The following is a 23,581-nucleotide window of genomic DNA, read 5'->3' on the forward strand; positions in this document are numbered from 1 at the left end:
AGGCAGTGGTTCTGAGTAAGGACTCCCAATCAAGGAATACTTCAAACTATTGGAAAGATGGCTGACTAAGAGGTTAAGAGTGCTTGCTGCTCTTGCAGAGAACCAAACTTTGGCTCTCTGCGCCTATCTCAGAGAATCACTTCCAAAAGTCCCAACCTCCAAATTACGTTGAGTACTAGACTCAAAACCACACTGAACGTCTAGTTCCCAGCAGCCCGTGCTCAGAAGCCCACACCACTGATACAAAGAAGCACATCCAGACCTTCCCTTAGCATTCCTGTCAGAGTCTGTGTCTTGAGAGAAGAAGTTCAGGGCTCACCTTCAACAACCAGCAGGAAGTGAGCCGACAGGTGGAACTTGTATGCCTCTCACTTTTCACTGCCCTAAGCAACTTCTAGGGGTGGATGGGAGACGAGAGACGAACATTCTGACTCAACCCAGACAAATAGGAACTGAAAGGAAGCTAGTAAGTTACAGGGGAAATCGATAATAATCTAGAAAGCCAAAGGGAAAAAAATTAAAGACTCAGGGAGCAGGTTACAAATCTAGGCCTTCTAAAGGTCCTCGGGTGAACCTGGAGACCCTAGGAGGACACGCGCAGCCATTTGTCACGCCTGAGAAGCACTGTCTGGGCAACCTGTGTCCGAATGAGCTGTCTGTGCAGGAGTTAGGGAAGAGTGATGGGGTGGGAGTCAGCCAAGCACAGGCTTAAAGGGAAATAAAACTCTTCTACGGGTAGGATGCGTGTGGCAGCGCTCTGCCCAGCCACAGACAGTACGAGAAGCAAACTCGCTACTGTTCACTCTGGCTCTTGGCTTACCTGAGCTCTCAGACAACAGAATTCTGCTCTCTCAGGACATGGCTGCAATAAACAGAGTGACCAGAGACTTCCTGTAAGGTTGCTTTCTCTTTCTCAGGACCCGTTATCCAAAAAAAGAAGGGCAGGGCAGGCTACAGATAAAGGATGCAGTCTGAAACTCAAGCCCCACCTGCACATAGGCTGTCTGATTGGATGTCGGTTATCTGGGGCTATGTAGAGTCCTATTGTCTATCATTGCCAGACTCTTCCCTCACCCCATAGAACTATAGAACTAGCAAAGATCAGTTTTGCTCCCTACAGGTTAATGCATCGCTGACAGTGTGTCCTTTCCTTAAAACACCTTCTGGGTGCCTGGCTGTGGTGGTTCATACCTTTAAGAGCAACACTCAGAAGCCAAAGGCAGGTGTATTTCTGTGGGTGAGACCATCCTGGCCTACAGAACTAGTCCCAGGACATCCAACAACGCGCGCGCGCACACACACACACACACACACACACACACACACACACACACAGACAAAACACTTTCTGGGAGGAGGTAACTAAGGACCTGGCTAAGGAACATAGACTAATTTGACCCATTGGAGACAGTTCTTACAGGAAGCCACCATGGTGTTTCAAAGGATCTAGTCCTCCCAGAAGCACTAAATCCCCCAAGGAAATCCTTCCCAAGACCAATAGGCAGGCACAGTAACTTGTAAGAAGTAGAAGTAGAACAATCTAGAAAACAGGTCAGTCAGCCTTGCCAGCCCCTGTGAGCTGTGTCTGGGTAAGTCTGAGCAGATGGAATGATGTCTGGGATGGGAGCTCTGTGAAGAGAGTGAGTTGGCAGGCCCTACAGGATGCTGCTGCTTTAGCCTTATGGCAAAAGATGCCCAGAAACATTGAGCCGTACTTTAAAGAACTGTAAAATAGTCCATCTATACCCAGCCAGAGGAACACATTGGGAAGGTGAGAAATCTAAGGAGAAAACTGGCAGCTGTCAAATGTGGCACTGTTGCGTCCTGCTGCTTCACTAGAAGAGGGTCAGAGGCGTTCCCTGGTGGGCCAATGGGAGAGCAAGCTGTCAGGGGTAGCTCATAGACGTGAAATCATTTAGTGTCCCTGCCTGACTTCTGTCACTTAGCCTGCAGTCTTTGAGGTTTATCATTTGTTACACCATGTGTGGGAGTTTCTGTTCCCCAGAGTACTTCCATTGTGTGTGAGCTTTTAGTTTCCTTTGTATCCATTAGTCTACCCATGAATGCCTACTTGTGTGATTGTAACATTTGCTCTGTTGTGAATGATGTTGCGCTACAAACAAAGGCATAAGTATCTGCTTAAACCTTTGCTTTTAGCTCCCTTGTATGTAAGTCTCCGGTGGGGCTGCTGGGTGATAGGGTAGCGGTGGGTATATTTTGAGGAACCGCCATGCTGACCATCACAGAGGCTGAACCATGTTATTGCCCCGGAGCCAGTGCTCAGGGTTCCGGTTCTCTGTGACCTCGCCACTACCTGTTCTTCTTTGTTTGTTGTTTTCAATACTAGCCATCCTAATGTGATAAAGTTTAAATATATATTTAAATAAAGCTGCAAATGGAGGCCCCGGATATCACGGGCTTACAACCCCTTATGCGAAACCCTTGAGACCATATGTCTTTTGAAAATTCAGGGGTTTTTGGGTGTTTTTTTTTTTTTCGATTTGAGAAAATTACCATGGTGAACATACTGCATATTATGTAATGTTCCCAGTGGGGTCTGGACCTACATCCTGCAATCAAATGCATTAGGATTTCTGTAGAAAAATGCATTAGTGTGGCACTAAGTGGGAGAAATGGGGACTGTAATTGGCCGTATTTCAGATTTGATGATGGTTTGCTAACAAATGGGTTGCAGGAGGGGGAAAAACTGGAGACATTCAAAATTTGGAACTGCGCATAAATTCCGGGTCTCTGTACACCGTGTATCTCCTTACCTCGGGAAGGCTTTTGAACGTGCTGAGAATGAAGGAATGTGTAGCCTGTACTAGAAATTTCCATGGAGATGTGCATCCCACAGAGCTCATTTATGGTAACGAGTGAGTGAAATTGGCTTTGTCTCCCTCCTCCAACAGTGCCCAGGGTACTGTCAGTCAGGAGTAGCAGGCACTTGAACCCCAGGCCAGCACTTGGGCACCCCAATTCTGACTCAGCTTCATTGTCTGCCTCGATAGTCATCCTCACCCCTATCCAAAAGTCTTACGTGTTAAAATGTTGTTCCCCATGCAATGCTCAAGTGAAGCTCACAGAACTGACTGGATCAGGAGTCAGCTCGATGGTGTCGTTGAAAGATGGTAGAGAGGGGTAGGGGGGAACATAGAGGAAAAGAGACACCAGAGACAGATGCTTAATGGAAACACCCTGTCCCCAGTCACTTTCTTTTCAGTTCGTGCATCCTGGCTATCATGAGGAGAGCACCTTCCCTGGGCCAGCCATGCATCCCCCTCTGTGGTCTTCTGCCCCCTCCTCACCTCAGACCCAAAGCAACGGATGAGCGTGGATAGGAATTTCTCCACCAGCGAGCCAAGAGCAGCCTTCCCTTCTTGTGCTTGGTTTTCTTGGGTATTTTAGCATAGTGCCCAACACAGCTCCCACAGTGATTCCTCGCTACCTCTCAGCTTTCTTCTTGGGTCCCCTCTGCTACAACTCTTAGTAACTAATGAATCCCAAACTCAAAGGTCAGCATTCCTTCCTCGCCCGTGTAGCTACTCACATGACGACTAACAGGAGGGTGCTGGTGAGCAGTAGAGCACACCCAGAGGCTGACACACTTCTCCTCCCAGCAAGCACGTTTACAGAGCACTCAGGACTTTCTGAAAACCCCAATTCGGCCATGAGGAGTGGATGGCAAGCACAGTGGTTAGCCACCGGGAAAGGTGTATAAAGAGGGGTTTGCTAATAATGTTTCTTAGGTTACAGAAGCTGTCAGCTGTGCCAGCGAGTTTCCTGACACACAATGTGTAACCCCCCCCACCCTCCCACAATGTCGAACACGTTCTCCTTCAGTGCCCCCTAACTTCTCATGGGCACCCTCCCACACTCATAAGCTATGCTTGGTTGTAACCAAGAAACACTTCATCAACGACATTAAATTAGATGTGAAGAAAAATAATTCTGCGAAACCGTCCAAGTTCAGCTCCTGGCCATGCTCTTGCATGCAGAAGCCAAACAAAGTGAGCCTATGGTTGGCTGTCCCTGGGTGCCACCCACTTGCCACACCACAACATGAATTGGCAGGGGCGACACCCATATTTGGCACTCCAAGCTGTCCTAAAATCTAAGTTCTTCCCATTCCCAGTGCACATGCACCAGGCCTTGCAACCTGGGCTGTCGGTGCCAACACTCTTATCTATGTCCCCAGAGATGGGAGATGCTGTCACTCAGATGACTTGCGCTCAAGCTAGACAAAGGAAGGGCCCTCTAGGTTCAATGACTGGTCTGTCCTTGCCGAATTTGAGATTTCTTCACATCCTGTTCCATGCCCATTCACATCCCCGTCCAACTATACAGCGGTCTCCTACCGATACCCATCGGCATCTGCGTCTGCACTGGCAAAAATAGCCGTTTTATTTTCCAGCTGTTTTATGTTTAAGTTTCTGAAGTCACCCTTGGAAAACACCAAGAGGAGAAAACGTTCTGGGGGGGCACGAGTGCATCGCTCCTTGTTTTGATTGTAAGTGGCTGAGCATCACCAAGCACAGTGAGACACTGGGTTCGCTTGGCAGTCTTATTGATGCTAGATGTTCAGACTCCCAGGGGCAGCATTCCCATGTAAGCTATTGCAGAAGCTTCTGATAAACGAGACTTGGCTAGCTAAGCAGTGCAAGAGAGACAGAGCCCCTCTGACTCAGCCTGTGCACAGCTGCAGGAATAATAACCAGATACAGGCCATCAAGAACCCCTGCCATCACCTTAGCCCCTCAAACCATGTCAGCGGCTGATGGCTTGTGCTTGCCATGTATTCCGGTGGGCCATCATCATAACTGAACTCCAGGAATCTGGCAATCATGGGCCGTGTCAGTAGCAGCCAGTTTAACGCTGTGTGGGAAAGGCTACATCGGGAGGACCATCTCAGAGGCCAACAAGAACTCGCTTATACTCCAGATGTATTAAAAGGAGTGAGTGAGATATGGGCTCAGCCGTTAAGAGCACTGCCTGCTCTTTTAGAGGTCTTGAGTTCAAATCCCAGCAACCACGTGGTGGCTCACAACCATCTGTAATGAGATCTGATGCCCTCTTCTGGTGTGTCTGAAGATAGCTGCAGTGTACTCATATATAATAGATACTTCTTTTTAAAAAGAATAATAGAAGTTTATGCTTTATTGCAAAAATAAAGATATATGAGTACTTGGATTTAATTGTTTTCCTTTTAGGATAACTTTTAGGGCAGACATAACTTGAAGCTTCACTGAGAAGAATTCGCCATGCACTCTGAGTTTTGCTTTTATTTCTTTCAAAAATCGGTTTTCTTCAAAATACGGGTAGAAATACACAGCTTATTCTGCAGACCCCTGACTTGAATTAGATAAACCAACTCCTTTGCAAATATGTCCTGCACAGCACTGGATTCCTGCCTGCCACCCCAAGTGTCACTCCTACTGTGTGTGGACACTCCTACTGTGTGTGGACACTCCTACCACATGGTCCTTCTTGCAGATGCTGTAGTCTTCGGCTTCTGGCACTTGAAAAGCAACTGTAAGAAAGAGGAAGAATTATAAGCAAAAAGGCAGTACAGAATTCTGAACGTGGGGATGACTAGATGGAGGACGTTTTCTCAGCTCTCCACCCACAGCGGTACCAGGAGTGGATAAATAGTCCTAGACTAGTCAGAGCCTCCAGCCTGAGGGCTCATGAACCACAGTCAGCACTGGAAACAGCACACTCATAGCTCACAGCGAGATTCGTGCTCCACACCTGTGATCTCCGCAGTCAGGGGTCGGAGGAAAGATAAGCTCAAGTTTGAGGACAGCCTTTGCTATGGAGCAAGATCCAGCAGAGAAAAATTATACGTCAAAAAGCCTTTGCTGTCCCCTCAAAGGTTCTCTGTGCCTCCACCCTGACCTCTGGCTTGTGCCTTAGAGGGCCACCTCTACAAGCCAGATCTCTGAGTTCCCCATCTGTCAGCTTCCTGTTAGGCTCAGCCAATAAGGACTAACTCCCTCCCTGTCAGGATGTGTTGAGCCCTCTGGTGCCCTCTAGTGCCCTCTGGTGTCTGGCTATCACTTCCACTGTGGCGCATTCTGGCCACGTGCCTATCCCTTGCCTCTAGGGGTTCCTTCTGTTGTTGTCACCTTGCACAGTTTCCTTGGTGCCCTTGTAAATACTCTGCCCACTGAATTGTCCTTATTGTCCCTCTGGTGTGCGATGTGTTTCTTACCAGGACACAGACATAGATGGCACCTTTGTAGGAACATAGAGAATGGTATTCAGATTAGTAACAGAGGTTCATTATAGCTCTACTGCTGAACACTTTGAAAATTCCTAAATAAAAATAAGAAACAGGACAACAGGAAACCCCATTGGCACAACTCTCATAGCCTGGCAACCGCAGAGCTGAGGCCGGGCATCAGTGCCAACTTAGTTCCTCAACCTGGAGATGTGGTTCGTACAGAGCCTAGAATGCCCAGCCATGCCTAGCCACCCCATAAAAGGGTGGGTAGATTCCTGAAAGCTGGAACAGTTTTAGAAGAATATGAGGGTCTTGTTTAAATATATTTCAGATCTAAGTCATTTATGGACCAGAAAAAATAAACAATAACAAAAGCAAACAAACAAACAAAGCCCTGTAGAGCACCGTGCTGAGGGAAAGGTGCCTGGCTTCCTCACCTACTCTCATAACACAGTCACCTCTGGTTTCTCCCAGTGTAGACGGGACTTCCTCACTACCAGCAAGTCAGTGGTCAGACCTGCAGGAGACAGCACTTGAGTGTTCTCTAAATTTTTGACATTCATTCAAGTTCGTTCTGCAAAGTGTATACACACACACACACACACACACACACACACTATCACATACACACTCATACACATAATCACACATACACACACACAAACACACACACACTAACATGCATATATTCAGATGCCAGTTGCAGACCCCAGATCGTTAACTCTTTGTGACACCTGAATATGAGTTACAGTATCCCCACCCCCATCCTGGGTCCAGTTGATTGGCTTGAGCATCTCACAGAGCTCCGTTTTGCCATTTGCCAGACTTCACATGTGCTTGCCATCGCTTGGATCTGGCTCTCTACTTCATACCATGGTAGAAAGGCACACCTCTCTGATAGATGGACTGGTGGACTGGAATTTTACAGCATAGCTCCTGACAGAGAGTGCTCTTTTTGACATCAACCACTGCCCTCCAAAGCATTTACATGGAGGAGAGACAGGAGAGTGATGTTTTAGGAAGGTTAGCCAGACAGCGTGCAGGATGCAGTAGAGATGAAAGGAAGGGCCTGTTAAAAGTGTGTATGAGCCACCGTAACCATCTATACTCCAAAGAGAAATGCAGGGGGAGGAAAAAAGTATGTGAGAGGAGTTTCCTGACATCCGTATAGAGTTGATAGATCACGAGCATAAGTACTCACAGGCCCTACGAACACACTCCTGGTCTCTTTATTCCCTTTGTATAGAACCATCTGGGTGACATTAGACAAGATGTTGAGTCACAAAAGGAATATTAAACAAGAAGAATTAAATATTACTAGATATTAGCCTCTTTTACTGAATGTTGGCATGCCTCTAAAATTAGACCCAAGATGATACTACAAAATTAAAGTCTATGATACGAGTGCCGCTCAACGGTAGAGCTCTTGGCTAGCATGCACAAGACCCTGGTTCGATTCCCAGCACTGCCAAAATATAAAACAAAAAACATTATAGACGCGTCAAAGGCATAAGCCGCCAATGACTCCTCCTAAAACATCTGAAAGACTTTTTTTAAAAATCAGAAGAATCTTTGTACTTGGAACCTATCACAGTCCTGACTAGAGCTTCAAAGGTCTTTGGATGGAGAAGGGGGAAGGTAGTTCTCTCATCTGCAGAAACGATGACCCTTCCATACCATTTAGCACTTACTTATAGATAGACCTACATCAGAACTCACTGATGAGTCTGAAGCCCTTCTGGCTGCGCTCCATCTCGGAACATTTACTGTTTGGCTCATTTTCTCAGGCTTTCACTGCTGTTTTCATTCGCCAGGTGATTTGGCTTCCCATTCTGAGATAGCAGGGCAGCATTTGGCTCTGAGGTCGCCGCAGCATCACCCTGACCCATGTCTTCCTCTCTTCCCTACAGATACTTGCCTGAGATCATGAATGATGGGCTGACCAACCAAATCAACAACCCTGAGGTGGAGGTGGACATCACGCGGCCAGACACTTTCATCAGACAGCAGATCATGGCTCTCCGAGTGATGACCAACAAACTGAAGAATGCGTACAATGGCAATGACGTCAACTTCCAAGACACAAGTAAGGAAGCCCTCACAAAGACCAGTGAGCCCCACGGTTAAAGGGCCCTGCAACAGTGCACTCTTAAGTTTTTTTCTCCAAAAGCAATGAATTGTTGATTACATGTCACTCTTCCTTAATCATGATGCTTTCCCAGTCTGAGCCTCCCAATGTACATGTTACCTGACATCATGATTGGTCCCAATAAATGGGCTCTGTGTGTGTGTGTGTGTGTGTGTGTGTGTGTGTGTGTGTGTGTGCGTGCGTGTGTGTGTGTGTGTGTGTGTGTGTGTGTGTGTGAGAGAGAGAGAGAGAGAGAGAGAGAGAGAGAGAGAATCATATCCATTTAGCTATATATAGACAAGAGGTCAGCCTTAAATGTCATTCTTTCTCACGTGTTATCAGCCTTATTTTTTCCATTTATTTATTTATTATTTATTTATTTGCTTTACATCCATTCACAACCCCCTCTCCTCCCAGTTCCCCCCTACACACACACACACACACACACACACACTTCTCCCTGTGCACCCTCCCCTTCACTTCTGAGGGAGGAAGATCCCTCTCGGGAACCAACCCACCCTGTCTTGGCAAAGCTTGGCAGTTGACTTCCCTGCATCCCATTTGCCAGTTTGGACAGGAGCTGAAGCGAGGGCAGTTTCTTTCCCAGTGGGTAGTTTGGCACATATAACGCAAACTCCATATTGACGTCCTTCAATGACCACCATCTTCCTTGAAGTGGAATTGAGGCACTTCCAGAAGCAGACCTGTCTCATTGTCAAAAAAAAAAAAGGCCTTTTATCAATCAAACATCTTTAAATGCCGTATTCTGTGGGTGTCTGGGGTTTCTGACGTCCATCTGTCTGTCTACAGTATATTGGATAAGTGCATGTGGCTTGCTTCCAGCTATTTACTACCTGTTCAACCTAGGAAACACTTCTGTAATGAATTAGAATAATACTAACATGACCATAAGTTTGATTAACTATTAACTTGTATTTCTTAGTTATCCTAAACAGTTTGTAATAGCAATTTTCAAAAGGACTAGAACTTAACATTGCATTTTTAAGAATAGGGGGCTCACTGAGGGGAGACCAGGAAAAGGACAACATAAATAAATAAAATAACCAGTAAGAAAAGAAAAGATAAATAAATAAATAAATAAATAAATAAATAAATAAATAAATAAAAAACGTGAATCTAACCTCCCTAATTTTGTTTCTGCCCTGTCCGATGCCATAACAACTTGTAACCATCTCCCTTAAATGACAGCAAACATCCCCCATACATTGGAGGACCAAAATCCATCCATCCCACCTCTTGGGGGTGGGGCATAGTTCTCTGAAATGGTTTCTTGCTATCTCGGGGGTAACTTTTTCCTTTGAGGGGACTAAGAACCTGAGATTTGGCCAGTCTTAAGAACGACAGCTGTGTCATTTGTTGTCCAGTCTCTGCATGTTGAGAAGGTCCAGGACTTGACTGAATTCTTGACTGGAGCAGTCTGTGATGCTTCAACAAGTGGAGTCAGCAGCTCTCTTTGAAGCTGTCCTGGAAGCAGGTTTTGATGAGACAGCTTTGAAGGCAGTGTGATGTTGGACCAAGTAGGATGGAAATAAATATGTTTCAGTATCCCAGCATCTTTTTCAGCATCCTCAAGGTGAATCTTGTCAGGGCTGCTTTTCTGGTTGTTTTTCCTCTGGGAACATATAAACTTTTAAAAGGTACCACACATTCCCACGCCGACACAACCGTGGAATGTGCGGTGTGCACAGTTCAGTTAGAGGTGATTCTCTGCTCTCTGTTCAAGCCGGTAAGGCATCTGTCTTTCTTTAAAAGTTAGTTCAGATTGCACAGCCCAACTTTAATTTAATGCTCTATCTATGCCATTGAAAAGGATGGCATGATAAGTCTTGAGAAATCTGTAGCCAACAAGATTTACTGGCTGTGCTTAGCTGAAGTTCTGGCTGGAGACATTTTCATGTCTCAGCCGGTCTCAGAGGTATTCCCACGTCGGAGGCTCAGCATACACTTTGCTTTCTCTTTATTTTTTCTTCTTTCTGTCTGAAGACAGACCCTCAGGGGGATCTCCTCCAGTCAAATCCCATTTCCAACAATTTGGATACAGTATACAGCTTTTCTTTTCCTGTTGAAACAAATGCAACTCCTCCTCCACACAACATATTTTTTTGCCCTCCATTCTGAGATTCTTACATATACAGGCTGATCTGATTCATCTCCCCTTTCTAACCCTCCAGTGCACTTCAGGAGCTGTGTTATCTCTCTCAATAACATCCAACAAATTTAAAAGGCAACCAATCACTGTTTAATCTACTTCTGGGAGATCTCACATCTGCCTCCACCCCCTTCTGTTCTATGACCATTTCCTTTGAAGTCTTATTGTATCTTTTCATAATTGCTTGACCTGTAGGAACCTAAGCTATATCTGCAATGAGTTTCAGGCTATAATGTCTAAACTATGGCTGTACTTTAATGATCACATATATTGAAGCACTATTAGTTTTAATCTGTAAAGGCATTTCCAAGATGGTGACCATCACTAATACATGTGAGACCTCAGATTCATCTTTTCTCAGAATTCAAGGCAAAAGTCCACTGGAATTCTGAACATGCATCAACACAATGTACATATCTTACTTCTCCAAACTCTACAAAATGAAATGCATAATGGACTATATGACATCGTTCTAAGGCAGCATCAATCAGTAGAATCTGGATTCTTTTTTTTACTGGATATGTTTTATTTACATTTCAAATGTTATCCCCCTTTCCTCCACTCACGAAGTCACCCCTCCCCCCTCCCAGTCCTGACATTCCCCTACACTAGGAGTTCCAACCTTGGTAGGACCGAGGGCTTCTCCTCCCATTGGTGCCCAACAAGGCTGTCCTCTGCTTCATATGCAGCTGGAGCCATGGGTCTGTCTATGTGCAGTTTTTGGATGGTGGTTTAGTCCCTAGGAGCTCTGGTTGGTTGTTATCGCTGTTCTTATGGGGTTGCAAGACCCTTCAGCTCCTTCAATTCTTTCTCTAATTCCTCTACTCAACATATTGTACCTCTATGGGTTGCCATTCGAATTCTTGATAACCCCGTGAATTTCTCGAATCTAGAACTCCTCTCTCTGATGTTATTGTAGGTTCCAGATTGGACTCCTTCAAAGGTTTCTTATTCTGATCTAAAGAATCCTCTACCCTCAGTTCTGGGACCTGTAACCTAGCATTCCCTCTTCCTTTCCTTATCTAAGCCTGCTTTATTATGATCTCTCTTAAAGAAGATACACAAATTGTTTTCAAACATCATGCTGCACCAGTCCAGTTTGGGCCTCTCAGTCCCACCGCAGCTCCAGCATCTTCCTTCTCAACTTCCGTATGTTCGCAGTCTCCCGAGGCCTCTGATGTTTGCAGTCTCCTGAGGCCAGCATGTGTCCATGATCACGTTCACAAGGCTACCCCACCGGTCCCACCTTCTGCTGGCCTCGGCCAACCTCTCGGACCTCACAGGCTGGAAGTCACACCTACCTGCCCCAGTTCTGGGTAGCACTTTTACATGCTGCATTTTGTTCACCAAGCACTGAGAAGTTGCTGGGAAGTCCTGTGGCAGGCGGGCATGTATTCCCACTCACTGTCTGCCTTTCATAGGCCTCCTTTCTCCCCACTGGCTGGCTTTTCTATTAGTAGGGACTCTTGTTAAAGGCTGCATTTGGCATGGCCTCTCTGCGGTTTCCTATGCCTTTCTCATTCTTTGGCTAGAGCGACTCCTTCCCAGTGGCTTTTCCCCAGGCCCATTTCATGCCACAGTTCTTGGGATTCATTTCACCTGTCGACCATGCCTGAGGTCCCGATTTCCCAGTCACCGGCCTCCACTTGTTCCAGCAGCCAGCCATTCTGCACCTTTGCGGGGTGGGGTGTGTGTGTGTGTGTGTGTGTGTGTGTGTGTGTGTGTGTGTGTAAGGGACCTGCACTTCCACAGTCAGACTCTCCATGGTTTCCCCACTTTTTTTCTTAAAGGGCCAGGCCTCCTGTCTAGCTAGCACACAGCTGCCCGACTTCTGGACTGGCTCCATGCCTGTCACTTTTAGCCTCACTCCTGAACCTTCTGTTCTGGGCTTGGACTCTATGTCCTGTGTTGGGCATCATATTTAGTTAAAGCCATCTTTAACCTCATGCTTTCCCACCCATCATCTTTGTTTGTAGAAATAACGACTCTGGGACTTAATATATCATGAATAAATGCCTAGGTCAAAAGATTTGCTTGCTTCCCAACTGGTTCATAACTTATTTATTCTAGTCTAAGCCATGCCACATGGCTGGTTACCTGGTTTTCACTTTCATGCTACCATCATTCTGTGTCTGGGGCAAATCTCCTGCACCTGACTATCTCCCAGAATCCTCTCTGCCGGATGTCCCGCCTTCTAATCCCGTCTCGGCTCATTGACCATAGGCTTTTCTAGTGACACATAAAGCTTTCATACATTGTACAAGAAGTTATCTTTACAAAAGATCACATGCTTACAATAGAAACAGCACTTCCAAGTTTGAATTTGGAGCTCTTCTTCAGCTATCGTACGGTATGGTGTTCTCTCATGATTCTTGATAGGAGACTCAAATCAGCAAACTCCAATGAAGTCCCAAAAACACAGGGGCAAACAGCAGCATCGATGGATGCTGTGTTAGGCTAAGATGCTGTACAAGTTTCATATTTTGAATTTGCTTGAAATTGCAACATTTTAAAATGAATGACTTTGTTGGGATGTGACCTGACTGTAAGTAGGGAAGAATCTATACTTTTTTGAGACTCAAATCCCTCCACTACAAAGCCATTATTAAATGCCTTAGAATACTAAAGATGTGAGAGACTCCATAAGCCACTACCCAAAGACTATACATGGACTGACCCTGGACTCTGACCTCATAGGTAGCAATGAATATCCTAGTAAGATCACCAGTGGAAGGGGAAGCCCTGGGTCCTGCTAAGACTGAACCCCCAGTGAACGGAATTGTTGGGGGGAGGGCGGTAATGGGGGGAGGATGGGGAGGGGAACACCCATACAGAGGGGGAGGGGGAGGGGTTAGGGGGATGTTGCCCCGGAAACCGGGAAAGGGAATAACATTCGAAATGTAAATAAGAAATCCTCAAGTTAACATATATATATATATATATATATATATATATATATACATATATATATATATAAAGATGTGAGAGACAAGAGGTGGTAAGAGGTTCTAGCTAGGGGCCTCCTAGGTAACTCCGAGGTCTAGCTAGCTATTGGAGGCTCTTCCGAGGTAACTTATGGAAAAGCTAAATCAGGGTCTTGAGGGTGGTAAGCAGGTTCAGCACACCATTGTCCTCCCTGCTGAGTTGTACACAGACACAAACCATAAACATTTATACCTGAAGTATTAGAGAAATAGTAAACCGCTAAAGTAATATTACACATGATTGTTTCCGTGGGGGATCACAAAAACACTGGAAGTGATTCCGTGGTCTCTCACCAGTGAACACTGAAATGAAGAGAAGTATATTTGGGGTTTGCCTGAGTGGCTCCAAGACGCATAGATACAGAGGCAAGCGGTTTTGTAGGATTTCTTCGTGGGTGTGTTTGTTTTCTCTTAAGTGTGTAACCCAGGAGAATTGACAGGAAGAGAATGCTTGAGCATCCGTTGTAAAGCTGCCAATGATCCTTAAGTTGCTCCCTGACGCTGAAGATGCCTGTGTACTTGGTTAATGAGATGGAAAGGCACAAGTTACAGGCAGCAGACATTAAGACATCTCAGCCCTGCCACAGCCCTACCGAGCTGTCCCCTACAGAAAGTGTTCAGTGTTTTCCTCCAGTTTAAAGAACTCAAGAATTAATTTTCTCAGTACAGACTAATTTACCACCAGAATGGACTCTGCCACCATCAGACTTCCCGGCTTCATCCCATTATTTCTTCTTGCTTTAGCTAGGGCTCTCCCTTCCTCTTCAGAAGAGACTGTGACATCAGCTTTCAGCCTTCACCGCTTGCTCCTGTTTCTCACCTCATACATCCCACCTTCTCCACGTGACAATGCACTGTCTGACGTGGAGTGTAACTCTTCAGATGAATACTGAAGTTCTGTAAGGACTATCCATCCGACGGTGGCTCTATTGCCCTTCTTTCTTCTCTAGTCTGAAGAGACACCATTCTGCAAAACTCAGGGGATGTCAAGGAGGAAGCAGCCTTTCTCAGTTGCTTCTCTCAAAAGAAAGCAAAAAACAAGGGCAGTGAAGAGCATCCCTTGGATCTAACCTGAACACCAAATGTGGCTGTTTTAAGACAGTGCCTAGCTGTGAAAAACTGTCACATGTCATAGCCATCGCTAACTTTATAGCTTGCAACAATTTTTTTTTTAAGTTGCCCATGCTACTCCCATAACACCTGAATTGGTGATTCCCTTTCGAAAAGATTTGGGGCACTGTTTTTCAGAGCCAAAACCTCTCGTCACTGTTTGCTTCCCAAAGTTTTAATATTCTAAGTCACTCTAATAATATCTTTGTAAAGGTTATATTACTCTTTGCTCATGATACCCGTGCTCAGAACAATTCCCTTTGCAATTCTGCTATCTCTGAATTTAATTAATGGGCGTTTTTCTCCTTGTAAAGGCCAATAGAGATAAGGCACAGAAATGCTAAGAACCTGGTATAATGTATTCAAATGATCTTATCTGGTATTTAGATGTTCCATTTAGGGGGCGGGAAAAACAGTGCTGAATGTTCTTTCTTACTCCGGGGAAAGTATAAGAATCCCTACCCTACTGTCTGAATCCAAAATGGCACTGTGTCTCAGGAACAGTGAGACCCAACAGCAGGGCAAGCATTGAGGAATGTTAGTTGAACTCACTGAGCAGATGAGAACAGTAACCCTCCTCGGTATAAAAGTCACCACTTCCTGAATCTTTTCATATACACTGTCTCACTTCTCCCCCAGAACAGTTCTGAGAAGCCAGGTTACTTTTATCCTTACAGGTGAGGAGAAGGACGCTTGCCGAAGTGATTCACTCCTGTCCACTCACATTAGTAGTGGCAGCTTCAGTGTCGCGCCACCATTTCTGGAAGGAGCAAATATTTTCCACGTGGCGTCCTTAGCAGCAATGCTCTTGCCCCTATCTTTTGTCAAATTGTCTCTATGCATAGCCTGCAAGGCAAATTTTACCAACCATAGAAGCTGATAGAGGTTGAGTCAATTGCTTAAGGCCTGTTGATTGATTTGACAGGATATATTGATGTCTGCTGCACATCAGAGATCAATGACCCCTTGGAAAGGAACAATCTAGGCAAAGACCCTATCTACTCTTTAAAAAAAGTTTATATTCTAAGAGAGGATGGATAGTAAACAAGCAAGCAAGCAAATAAACATTACAAGTCCAGGTACTGGGGAGAGCCTTCAGGTAGCGGGCTAAGTGGTCTCTCTCAGGGTGGAAGGAGCTCTTATGAGACCCTGTGCAGATACCCGAAGCCAGAGTTGCTCAGCTCCTTGATGTAAAATTGCGTGCAACCTGTACACATCTCCCGTATCCCATAGACACGCAATAACCTGCGAATTATACCTAATACAATACATCCTTATGCTGCATCTTCATGGAATAAGTGCGTACATCTTGACATAGATACAGTCATAGTAGAGCTACATGTTATGTGGTGCAAGAGAGAAACTGGGAGCCGTGACACAGAAGCAAGCTTTGGCAGGGCCTGCTCACGGGCAAGCCGTTCACAGGGGTTCCACTTAATGTGTGACAAATTCACACTGCTTCTTGAAACTTTCTAGAATTATTTTTTTTTCTCCGTAGTTGGTTGAAAATGTCATCAAACACGGAGGAAACAATGAAACATGATAATTAGGCAAGCCCGGAGGCATGGCGGGCAGGAGGGGAGGGAGGCACCCTCGGATAAGGTGTGGGCATTGAATCAAACAGGGAATGACAGGCATGCTCTGTCATGGGGCAGGTAATAAAAACATCAGGGCCACAAAGACTCTGTCTCAGCTACTCTAGTGTATCTTAGGAACATGAAAACTGCCATACACCCCTAGAGGTAGACCAACTGTGTTATAACCTGCGTTATAATCAAACTGTCAGCCTGAACCTCACGTGAAGAGTTCTTACAGTTGCATGATAGGCTCCGCCATTCGATTATTCCAAACATTAAAAAAATATAGAATCTGTTTTTTACGTTTGGGGGCCATAGGGAACTAAGCAACAGGATGTAGCTTACTCACTCATGTCTTAGAGAGAGAGGCTGGTTGAAAAGAGTCCCTGCTTGCTGTTAGGACCAGAACATGGGGGCATGGTGGGAAGGAGGCCAAGCCCAGTGACAGTGTGTGCCTTCTGCAGCGTCCTGCCGCTGTCTCTGCTGTCCTGCCCTCACTGTTTGCATTTGTTTTCTGTCTTACTTTAAATGGCCCTTTAAAGATTTTTTTAAAAATGGTGAGTTACATACACCTTTAACCCCAGCACTCTGGAGACAGTGACAGGAGAAAAGAAGGTCATGGGTCTTGGAGCCTGGGTTCCCAAAACAAAGAGAAACCAAAAATTGCTTCTAAAAAGCATGAGATCTTAAAACAGCAACACTGAAGTACAAAGGAGCAAAGAACAGAATTGCCTTTTAAAGACAGAAATATGAGAGAGAGAGAGAGAGAGAGAGAGAGAGAGAGAGAATGTATGTAAGAGAGTATGTGTGTGTGAGAGAGAAAGAGAGTGTGTGTGTGTGTGTGTGTGTGAGAGAGAGAGAGAGAGAGAGAGAGAGAGAGAGAGAGAGAGAGCTAGTTTATGGGCACCTGCGGGGCGTGGGTACTGAGAGAGGCCAGAAGAAGATGCCAGATCTCCAAGAGCGGAGTTTCAGGTGGATGTGAGCTGCCCGGTGTTGATCCTGGGGAATGAACTGAGGTCCAGGACAAGAGCAGTACTGCTCTCAGCCGCTAAGCCACATCTCCAGCTCCAGAGCACGATTTCTTAGTCATTTAAATACTAGTCAGCAGATGTGTCTAATGTTACTGTAGTTGAGAAGGCACACGTTACAAGTTTACCCTGAGCAGATACCAATGAATACTGTATCACATCTCAGTTTCTGGTCCATCACCAACCTGCCCGGGGAAGAACCAATCTCTGAGGCAGATCGGCAACGCTGTGATGGAGCGATCCTCCCATCCAATCCCAGGAGTCGTGATGCTGATAACCGTTCTAACTTTCCTTGTCAATCTGCCCCCACCAGGTGATGAATCCAGTGGCTCAGGCAGTGGCAGTGGCTGCATGGATGATGTGTGCCCCACGGAGTTCGAGTTTGTCACCACCGAAGCCCCTGCAGTGGACCCGGACCGCCGAGAAGAGGAATCTTCGGCCTCAAAGCTCAGCTCTTCCTTGATCTCCTGGTCTCTGGTCTGCGTCGTCTTGGCCCTGCAGAGACTCAACAGATAATCGTGGGCTTTGGTCAAACGAAACTGCGTTTTAGCTCTTCTGTGGCCAACACCCTTCTTTTCTTACACTCTCGGACAATGGACCACGCCACAAAACTCGCCGTTTTCTATGACAAGAGAGCAGTCTTGCGATCTGCCTCCCTTTTTGTTTTCCCAAAGAGTACCGGGTACCAGGTGGTCTGCTTCTCTTTCCTTCAGCTATCCGTGGGGACCTCGTGTATTCCAGAGAGAATTCTTACTCAAATCTTTCGTACCAAGAGATTTTTTTCTTACCGTCATTTGCTTTTATGCTGCAAAATTAAAGGAATTTCACATCGTGAGGGTTTTTTTTTGGGGGGGGGGGATATTTTTAACAACCCATTTAAAATAGGAAGAAAATGATTTTCCATTTCAAATCAGGCCAAACCCCAAGACAAATGCATTCTCAACAAGGAAAGGAAGGAGAGAAAATAATAAAGGAACTTTCATCCTATCAGGTTTGGCACTGACAGCCAACTCCTGGGGTGAGCTTTTCTGTGACAAGTGAGATTTACAAAATGCTTCTGAGGAGAAAGTGTACCATTTTTATGTAGTGGGAATACACTGTTGTCTTGGCCTCTAACCAAACCGATTCGTAGATACTGAAGTAAATTTAGGATTATGTCTTTGTATAATCTTATTGCAACTCAACACCTCTCGTCCACCTGCCTGACCCCACCACTCACTGAGAGCAGCATTTTCTGTCCCCTAATGTCTGTCAGTTGTACCCAATTGACACTGATTGTCTTCAGTTTTTCACGGATGCCCCCATCCAGTCTCCACTCTCCTAGGTCTTGACTAAAAAAAAAAGAAAGAAAAAGAAACCATCTTCCATGGTACAGTCTCTTCTTTCTCCGCCAGACTGACATGAGCTAGATGTCTCAGCTCCCGTGTTCCAGACTCCCCCTCCCCAGATAAGGGTTCTCCTACTGATGTGACAATTATCTCCACACATAAGGTTTTGTTATTGACTCTTTGTGTCAATTGGTTTCAGCATCACAAGGGCATTCTCTTATAAAAACAACTCACAACAATAACAACAACAAAAGTCAAGACAAAAAAAAAGAGAGAGAGAGAAAACACTATATATAGTATCGTCATGGAGATTCTTTTCACTTTTTTAGTCTTAGTATGATCATCTATTTTTATATCTATATATATATATATATAAATCACAGATTTTAACTTCTTAATTCCAAGCTCAGGGTTGACACCTCTTTGTAACAGAACTGTTTTTGTCAACCACCTCCTCTTGTTCTGTGCTGCTCAGAAAACAGACTCCTTAGTGATCTTTGAGCACCAAGAACCAAGAAGGAGAACTTTTTATGTATCTAACTGTCCACTGATGACAAGTTTGCCAGGGCACACCCTGTTCACACGAGTTTGCTTTGCCCCTGGTGCTGCAAACTGTCCTGAGCTCATGGGACAAGCCTGGTGTGCAAGACGTTACTGGTGAAAGAACGTGTGTGTGCAAACAATGTTACTCATGAAAAAGCATTGCTCTCGTGTACAGCACCTTTGGCCTAGGACTTCTACTGGGTACTATAACTGAATGGCCTAAACCAAGGGGCCATTTTTAGAGCCACTGCCTAACCTGTCCACCAAGCCAGGCCCAATGCTTCCCCTGACAGAGAGAAGCAGATTACACCAAACTGGGGTTGTATGAAGACAGTTGGCTAACCATGTTCTTCTTTCTTCCCTTTTTGTTTTTATTTTTATTTTTTTTGCTTTTATGATGCATCTGGGATAGGGAAAAGAAGTATCTTAAGACACCACAGCATACCGCATGCCAATCACACTTTGACTGACTCATCGACAGTATTGACACATAAATGATATTTGATATTTTTCTATCTCTGCTCTCACCGAAATTAACATTTAGTTATAGATTTAATCATCGTGTCTAGGTAGAACACATGCACTCGTATTAAGGATACTTGAGCACTTTTGAAAGACAGAACGTATAGCATCTGTCACCACTTTATGCCTAATGGAGTAAGAAGCAATGCAGGATTCTGAGAGACTCTGTGGTATCTTCCATTTGCATCCATGCGACACCTAATCCAGTTCAGAATGGCAGCCCTTCAGAAAACCATCCAGCTGAGGACCCCACTTCAGCTTCTAATCCCCAGTTACATGTAACACATCTCCGTGAAGGAGCAGCCATTCATGTTAGGTGGTACGTCGTATGTTCAGAAATCAGTATTGTTTTTATTTTTCCCAATAATTATGGTGCAATACAAACTAAGCCAATGCCGAATCTCCAGGATATTTGAATAATGACTTCTTTTTATGGCTTTAAGCTCCAACTTCCTTCTTAAAATATTTCCGCATTATCTTCTATAAAAGAAATCAGGAGGTCTTGTTTCTTACCGTGCAAGAGGGTTTACATGACAACGCATTACATTAATGAATGTGAGCCCATGTTCTGTGCACGCCCATCACACAAACAACATAGAAAGGCCTGTTTTCTTTGATGCAGCACCTGTATTCTCAAGGGTATGACTACTGACAAGATACAGTGATGCCCATGAAGCAGGCAGAGCTGAAATGAGGGCCAACTGACAAAGCCACATCGTTAGTCATTTTACACAGACACGGTCAAAATGTTTCACTTGCCCTTCCTGGTCATTGTCATCGCCCATCTTAAGGCTTTTAGACCGATTTGACGTTAAAGGTTTCTTTTTTTCTGTCCCCCCTAAGCCTTTTAGCACAGTTACCCCTTTTCGGTACCTTGGGATCCTCCTCCCAGATTAAGTTTCTCATCCCAGCGTAGTGATAGGAGATGTCTCGATCTTTCCTCATCATCCCTGGCCTGCCCTCGTTTGTGAAGACGTCGTCCCCTAAAATCTGTAATCACATCACGACTTGTGTTATGAGTAGAGAGGAAAGGGACCCCCAACATTGGACACTGGGAACGGGTGGGTGACGCTCATAACTGCAAACTCTTAGCTTATCGAAGTGCCTCTATTTACATGTTCCTCGGTTTTAATATGTATTTTTCTAACAGAAATACCAGTCTGTAATCGATGTTTATTATACTCTGTATATGTCACAACAAAGGCTAAGTGGAGGCTAATGTCTTCAGCAGAGAAGAACGAACTGCAAATTTATGAACAAGAGCCCTGTAGTCCTGGATTGGCAGCCACAAGACAGCTTTCTGTCACTGCAGTGAAGGCCAAGTGGGCACTTTGATTACAGCCGTCACCGACTGTAGCACTAGAAATTCTGATTCCCTTACCCAGGGAGGAAGGTGACATAAGTCACCTGCTTCAAACGTAAGGGAGAGAAAGTACTTTGTCTACACTGAAAAACTCTATCCATTGGCGAGCAGTAGTAGTTTCAAAAGGAGCATTCTTTGGATCAAACTCATTGAGCATGTCGTCGGACGCAGATCCATGAAACTTAGTTTACATTCCCTGCTGTAGACATTAGCCTTCCTTAATTCTTCTTGCCATTACACACACCTTTCGGCTACAAGCTAAGCACCAACTTTAAATCCTCAAGGAGGAGTAGAACTCAGTGAAACCCTGGCTTGTGAATCTTTTCTCACCTCTCTGCAAGGCTGAGTACCAGGTGGTTTGACTTTAGGTTTCAAATGTTGGCAAACGCAGCATTTGACTTCTCCAAAAGCTTGCAGATACTCACGCCCATACTCATTGACTTACAGTCACTACCAGACATTTAAATTCAAAACAAAATTGAGAGCCTTGCTACCTGAAGAGCAATGGAGTCCATCGCTTATCAATCTTCAGTGAGTTCCTCCTTGGTGACGATATTAGCCAGTGCTTGGTTTTAGGCCAAAGTATACAAATAGAGTATTGATTTGTACGCATTCTGGAGACTTGCTATGTCATAATTTGCCATAGCCCAGACCCAGCTTAGCACGGGCATGCTTGGGACTTCACTGACAGTGGAGGGGATACTGAAGTCTTTGGTGTTGCCTTGTAAGAAGGACTTACTTCATGAGTAACACCTTAAGGAGGGTACCACAGTGCAGTCTCTGTGTGCATATACAGAACACATATGCAGGAGAAATGTGTGCACCGATCAAACCTAAAACTTTACGTGACTGTCAAATGACTATTATTTGGGTTAAGATTTTCTTTTTCACTTCTGATTTGGATAGAAAATTGCTATTAATCTTGTATTAAAATAGTTTATAAAAATCTACCGGTGCCCCCTCTCTGTGTTTTCTTAGGGATTGCCGTAGCCTGTGTTCCATATTTGTTGTTGACCGCTCGTTTAGTATCCATGCTTCTAGAATGATGCTAACAAAAACGCTCAACATACAGAATATTTTATCTCTTTTTTACATATCAATTAAATCAACTGCCAGGAAACAATTAAAATAAAGAATGACAATGAATACACGTAGAGTACCTCAGAATTCATGTCACCACTACACAAATAAGATTGGGGAAAAAAATAATATTACCTGTCCAAGGACTAACTGCTTCCAAATAGAGCAAACTGCATTGACTTTTATATTTCTGAGATGTCCCTGGGCTCTTCTGCATACCGAACATTAAACAGATACCGTATCTCAAGATCCCCTTAACAAGCATGTCTGAAACTCTCACTTCTCTGCTCACCTTAATGGAGGTGCTATGTCATGGGTGCCCAGGAACCACTGGGTAAAAAGCACATGCTCCTCACTGTAGTTAACCACTATTTTAATAGTAATACATCATTAATTCTAAGAATATTCTTAAATGAAGGCGTCTATATAAACAAAGGTATCAAGAATGTGGCATTTGGCTGTAGGGAACACTACAGTTTAATTCAATTATCACGGTTTTTTTATCAAACTAAGTGCTTTTTACAAGACAATTTGGGAGCTTTAGAACAAATGCACCTACGAAGATCGCAGCGTAACAGATTCAATTTGGAAACAAACTGAAACCAGTTTAATGGGGAAGGAAAATAGCAAACGCACTGCACTTTCCAATAAGTAGCAAGGATGCTATTTGAATAAATAGCCTGGGATAGGAACTGTCAAACATACACATCAAGACGGTGTTCACTCTAAAATTGGCAGTTTATGAAACAGCAGGATTAAAGGTCAAATATCGTTTGTATCTTTAGGGCTAGAAAGGCGTGGCTGCCGGCTGAAGCCTAAGCAAACAGACATGCATGGCTGATGTGTTGTCAGTTTACTTCTCTGCCATTTATTGGCTGATCTGAACATCATGCAGTCAGACATAGTGTTGGGTCATGTATTAGAAACATGGTAAAGCCAGGAGGAATTAAAGCCTCCTTCATAGGCTGCCGAGGGAGCCTGGGCCTTTGTGCACCTTGAAGCCTAAGCAGAGAGAGAACAGGAAAATGTTTTCCCAAGAATTCTCTGGCATAGAGAGAAATAAAGAAAGCTTATATGTTGGGTTCGAAGACACAAAATAGCATCTACCTCAAACAAACTTGTCTCTTCAAAGCACCTGTAGGTTTCAGGGGTGTTGTTTTAAGAACATTTTAATTGACTCGGGCCTTAAATGGCTTTTCTTTTTAGGGGGACGTAATGGTCTGTTACTGTGTGCCAGCTACGGTTACAGGGACAAGAGCAGATCACATAGGTTCAGCTCCTAGGCATCTTGCTTTCTACCTGGACTTAAGCGAAATAGCCAGCATGAACGTGAGGATTTCAAAGACTGTGATGTAGAAGGAGAAGCTGATACTGAAATCTGGTTCCCTAATAGTTTCTTGATTATGTCAATAAAAAAAAAGAAGCCAGTTGCTGGGCGGAGAGAAAAAGGTGGGATTTCTGGGTCCCAGGTAGAAGAGAAGGGGGCACAGGGAGGTTTGGGAAATTCAGAGGAGGCAGCAGA

General features: G+C 44.7%; 1 protein-coding gene across 2 annotated transcripts in view; it reads left to right on the top strand.

The window, feature by feature from the left end:
• Gpc6 (glypican 6) overlaps positions 1 to 21,929 on the top strand; it is a 997,624-nt gene extending 975,695 nt beyond the window's left edge. For both annotated transcript variants that reach the window (XM_003751533.6, NM_001427433.1), the window contains 2 exons: positions 8,137 to 8,312; positions 17,537 to 21,929. In XM_003751533.6, the coding sequence (XP_003751581.1) occupies positions 8,137 to 8,312; positions 17,537 to 17,739 (379 nt within the window). In that variant the 3' untranslated portion in view covers positions 17,740 to 21,929. The remainder of the gene's footprint in view (positions 1 to 8,136; positions 8,313 to 17,536) is intronic.
• Positions 21,930 to 23,581: the final 1,652 nt, after the last annotated feature.

This window comes from Rattus norvegicus, chromosome 15 (assembly GCF_036323735.1).
Source record: "Rattus norvegicus strain BN/NHsdMcwi chromosome 15, GRCr8, whole genome shotgun sequence".
Taxonomy (NCBI): Eukaryota; Metazoa; Chordata; class Mammalia; order Rodentia; family Muridae; genus Rattus; species Rattus norvegicus.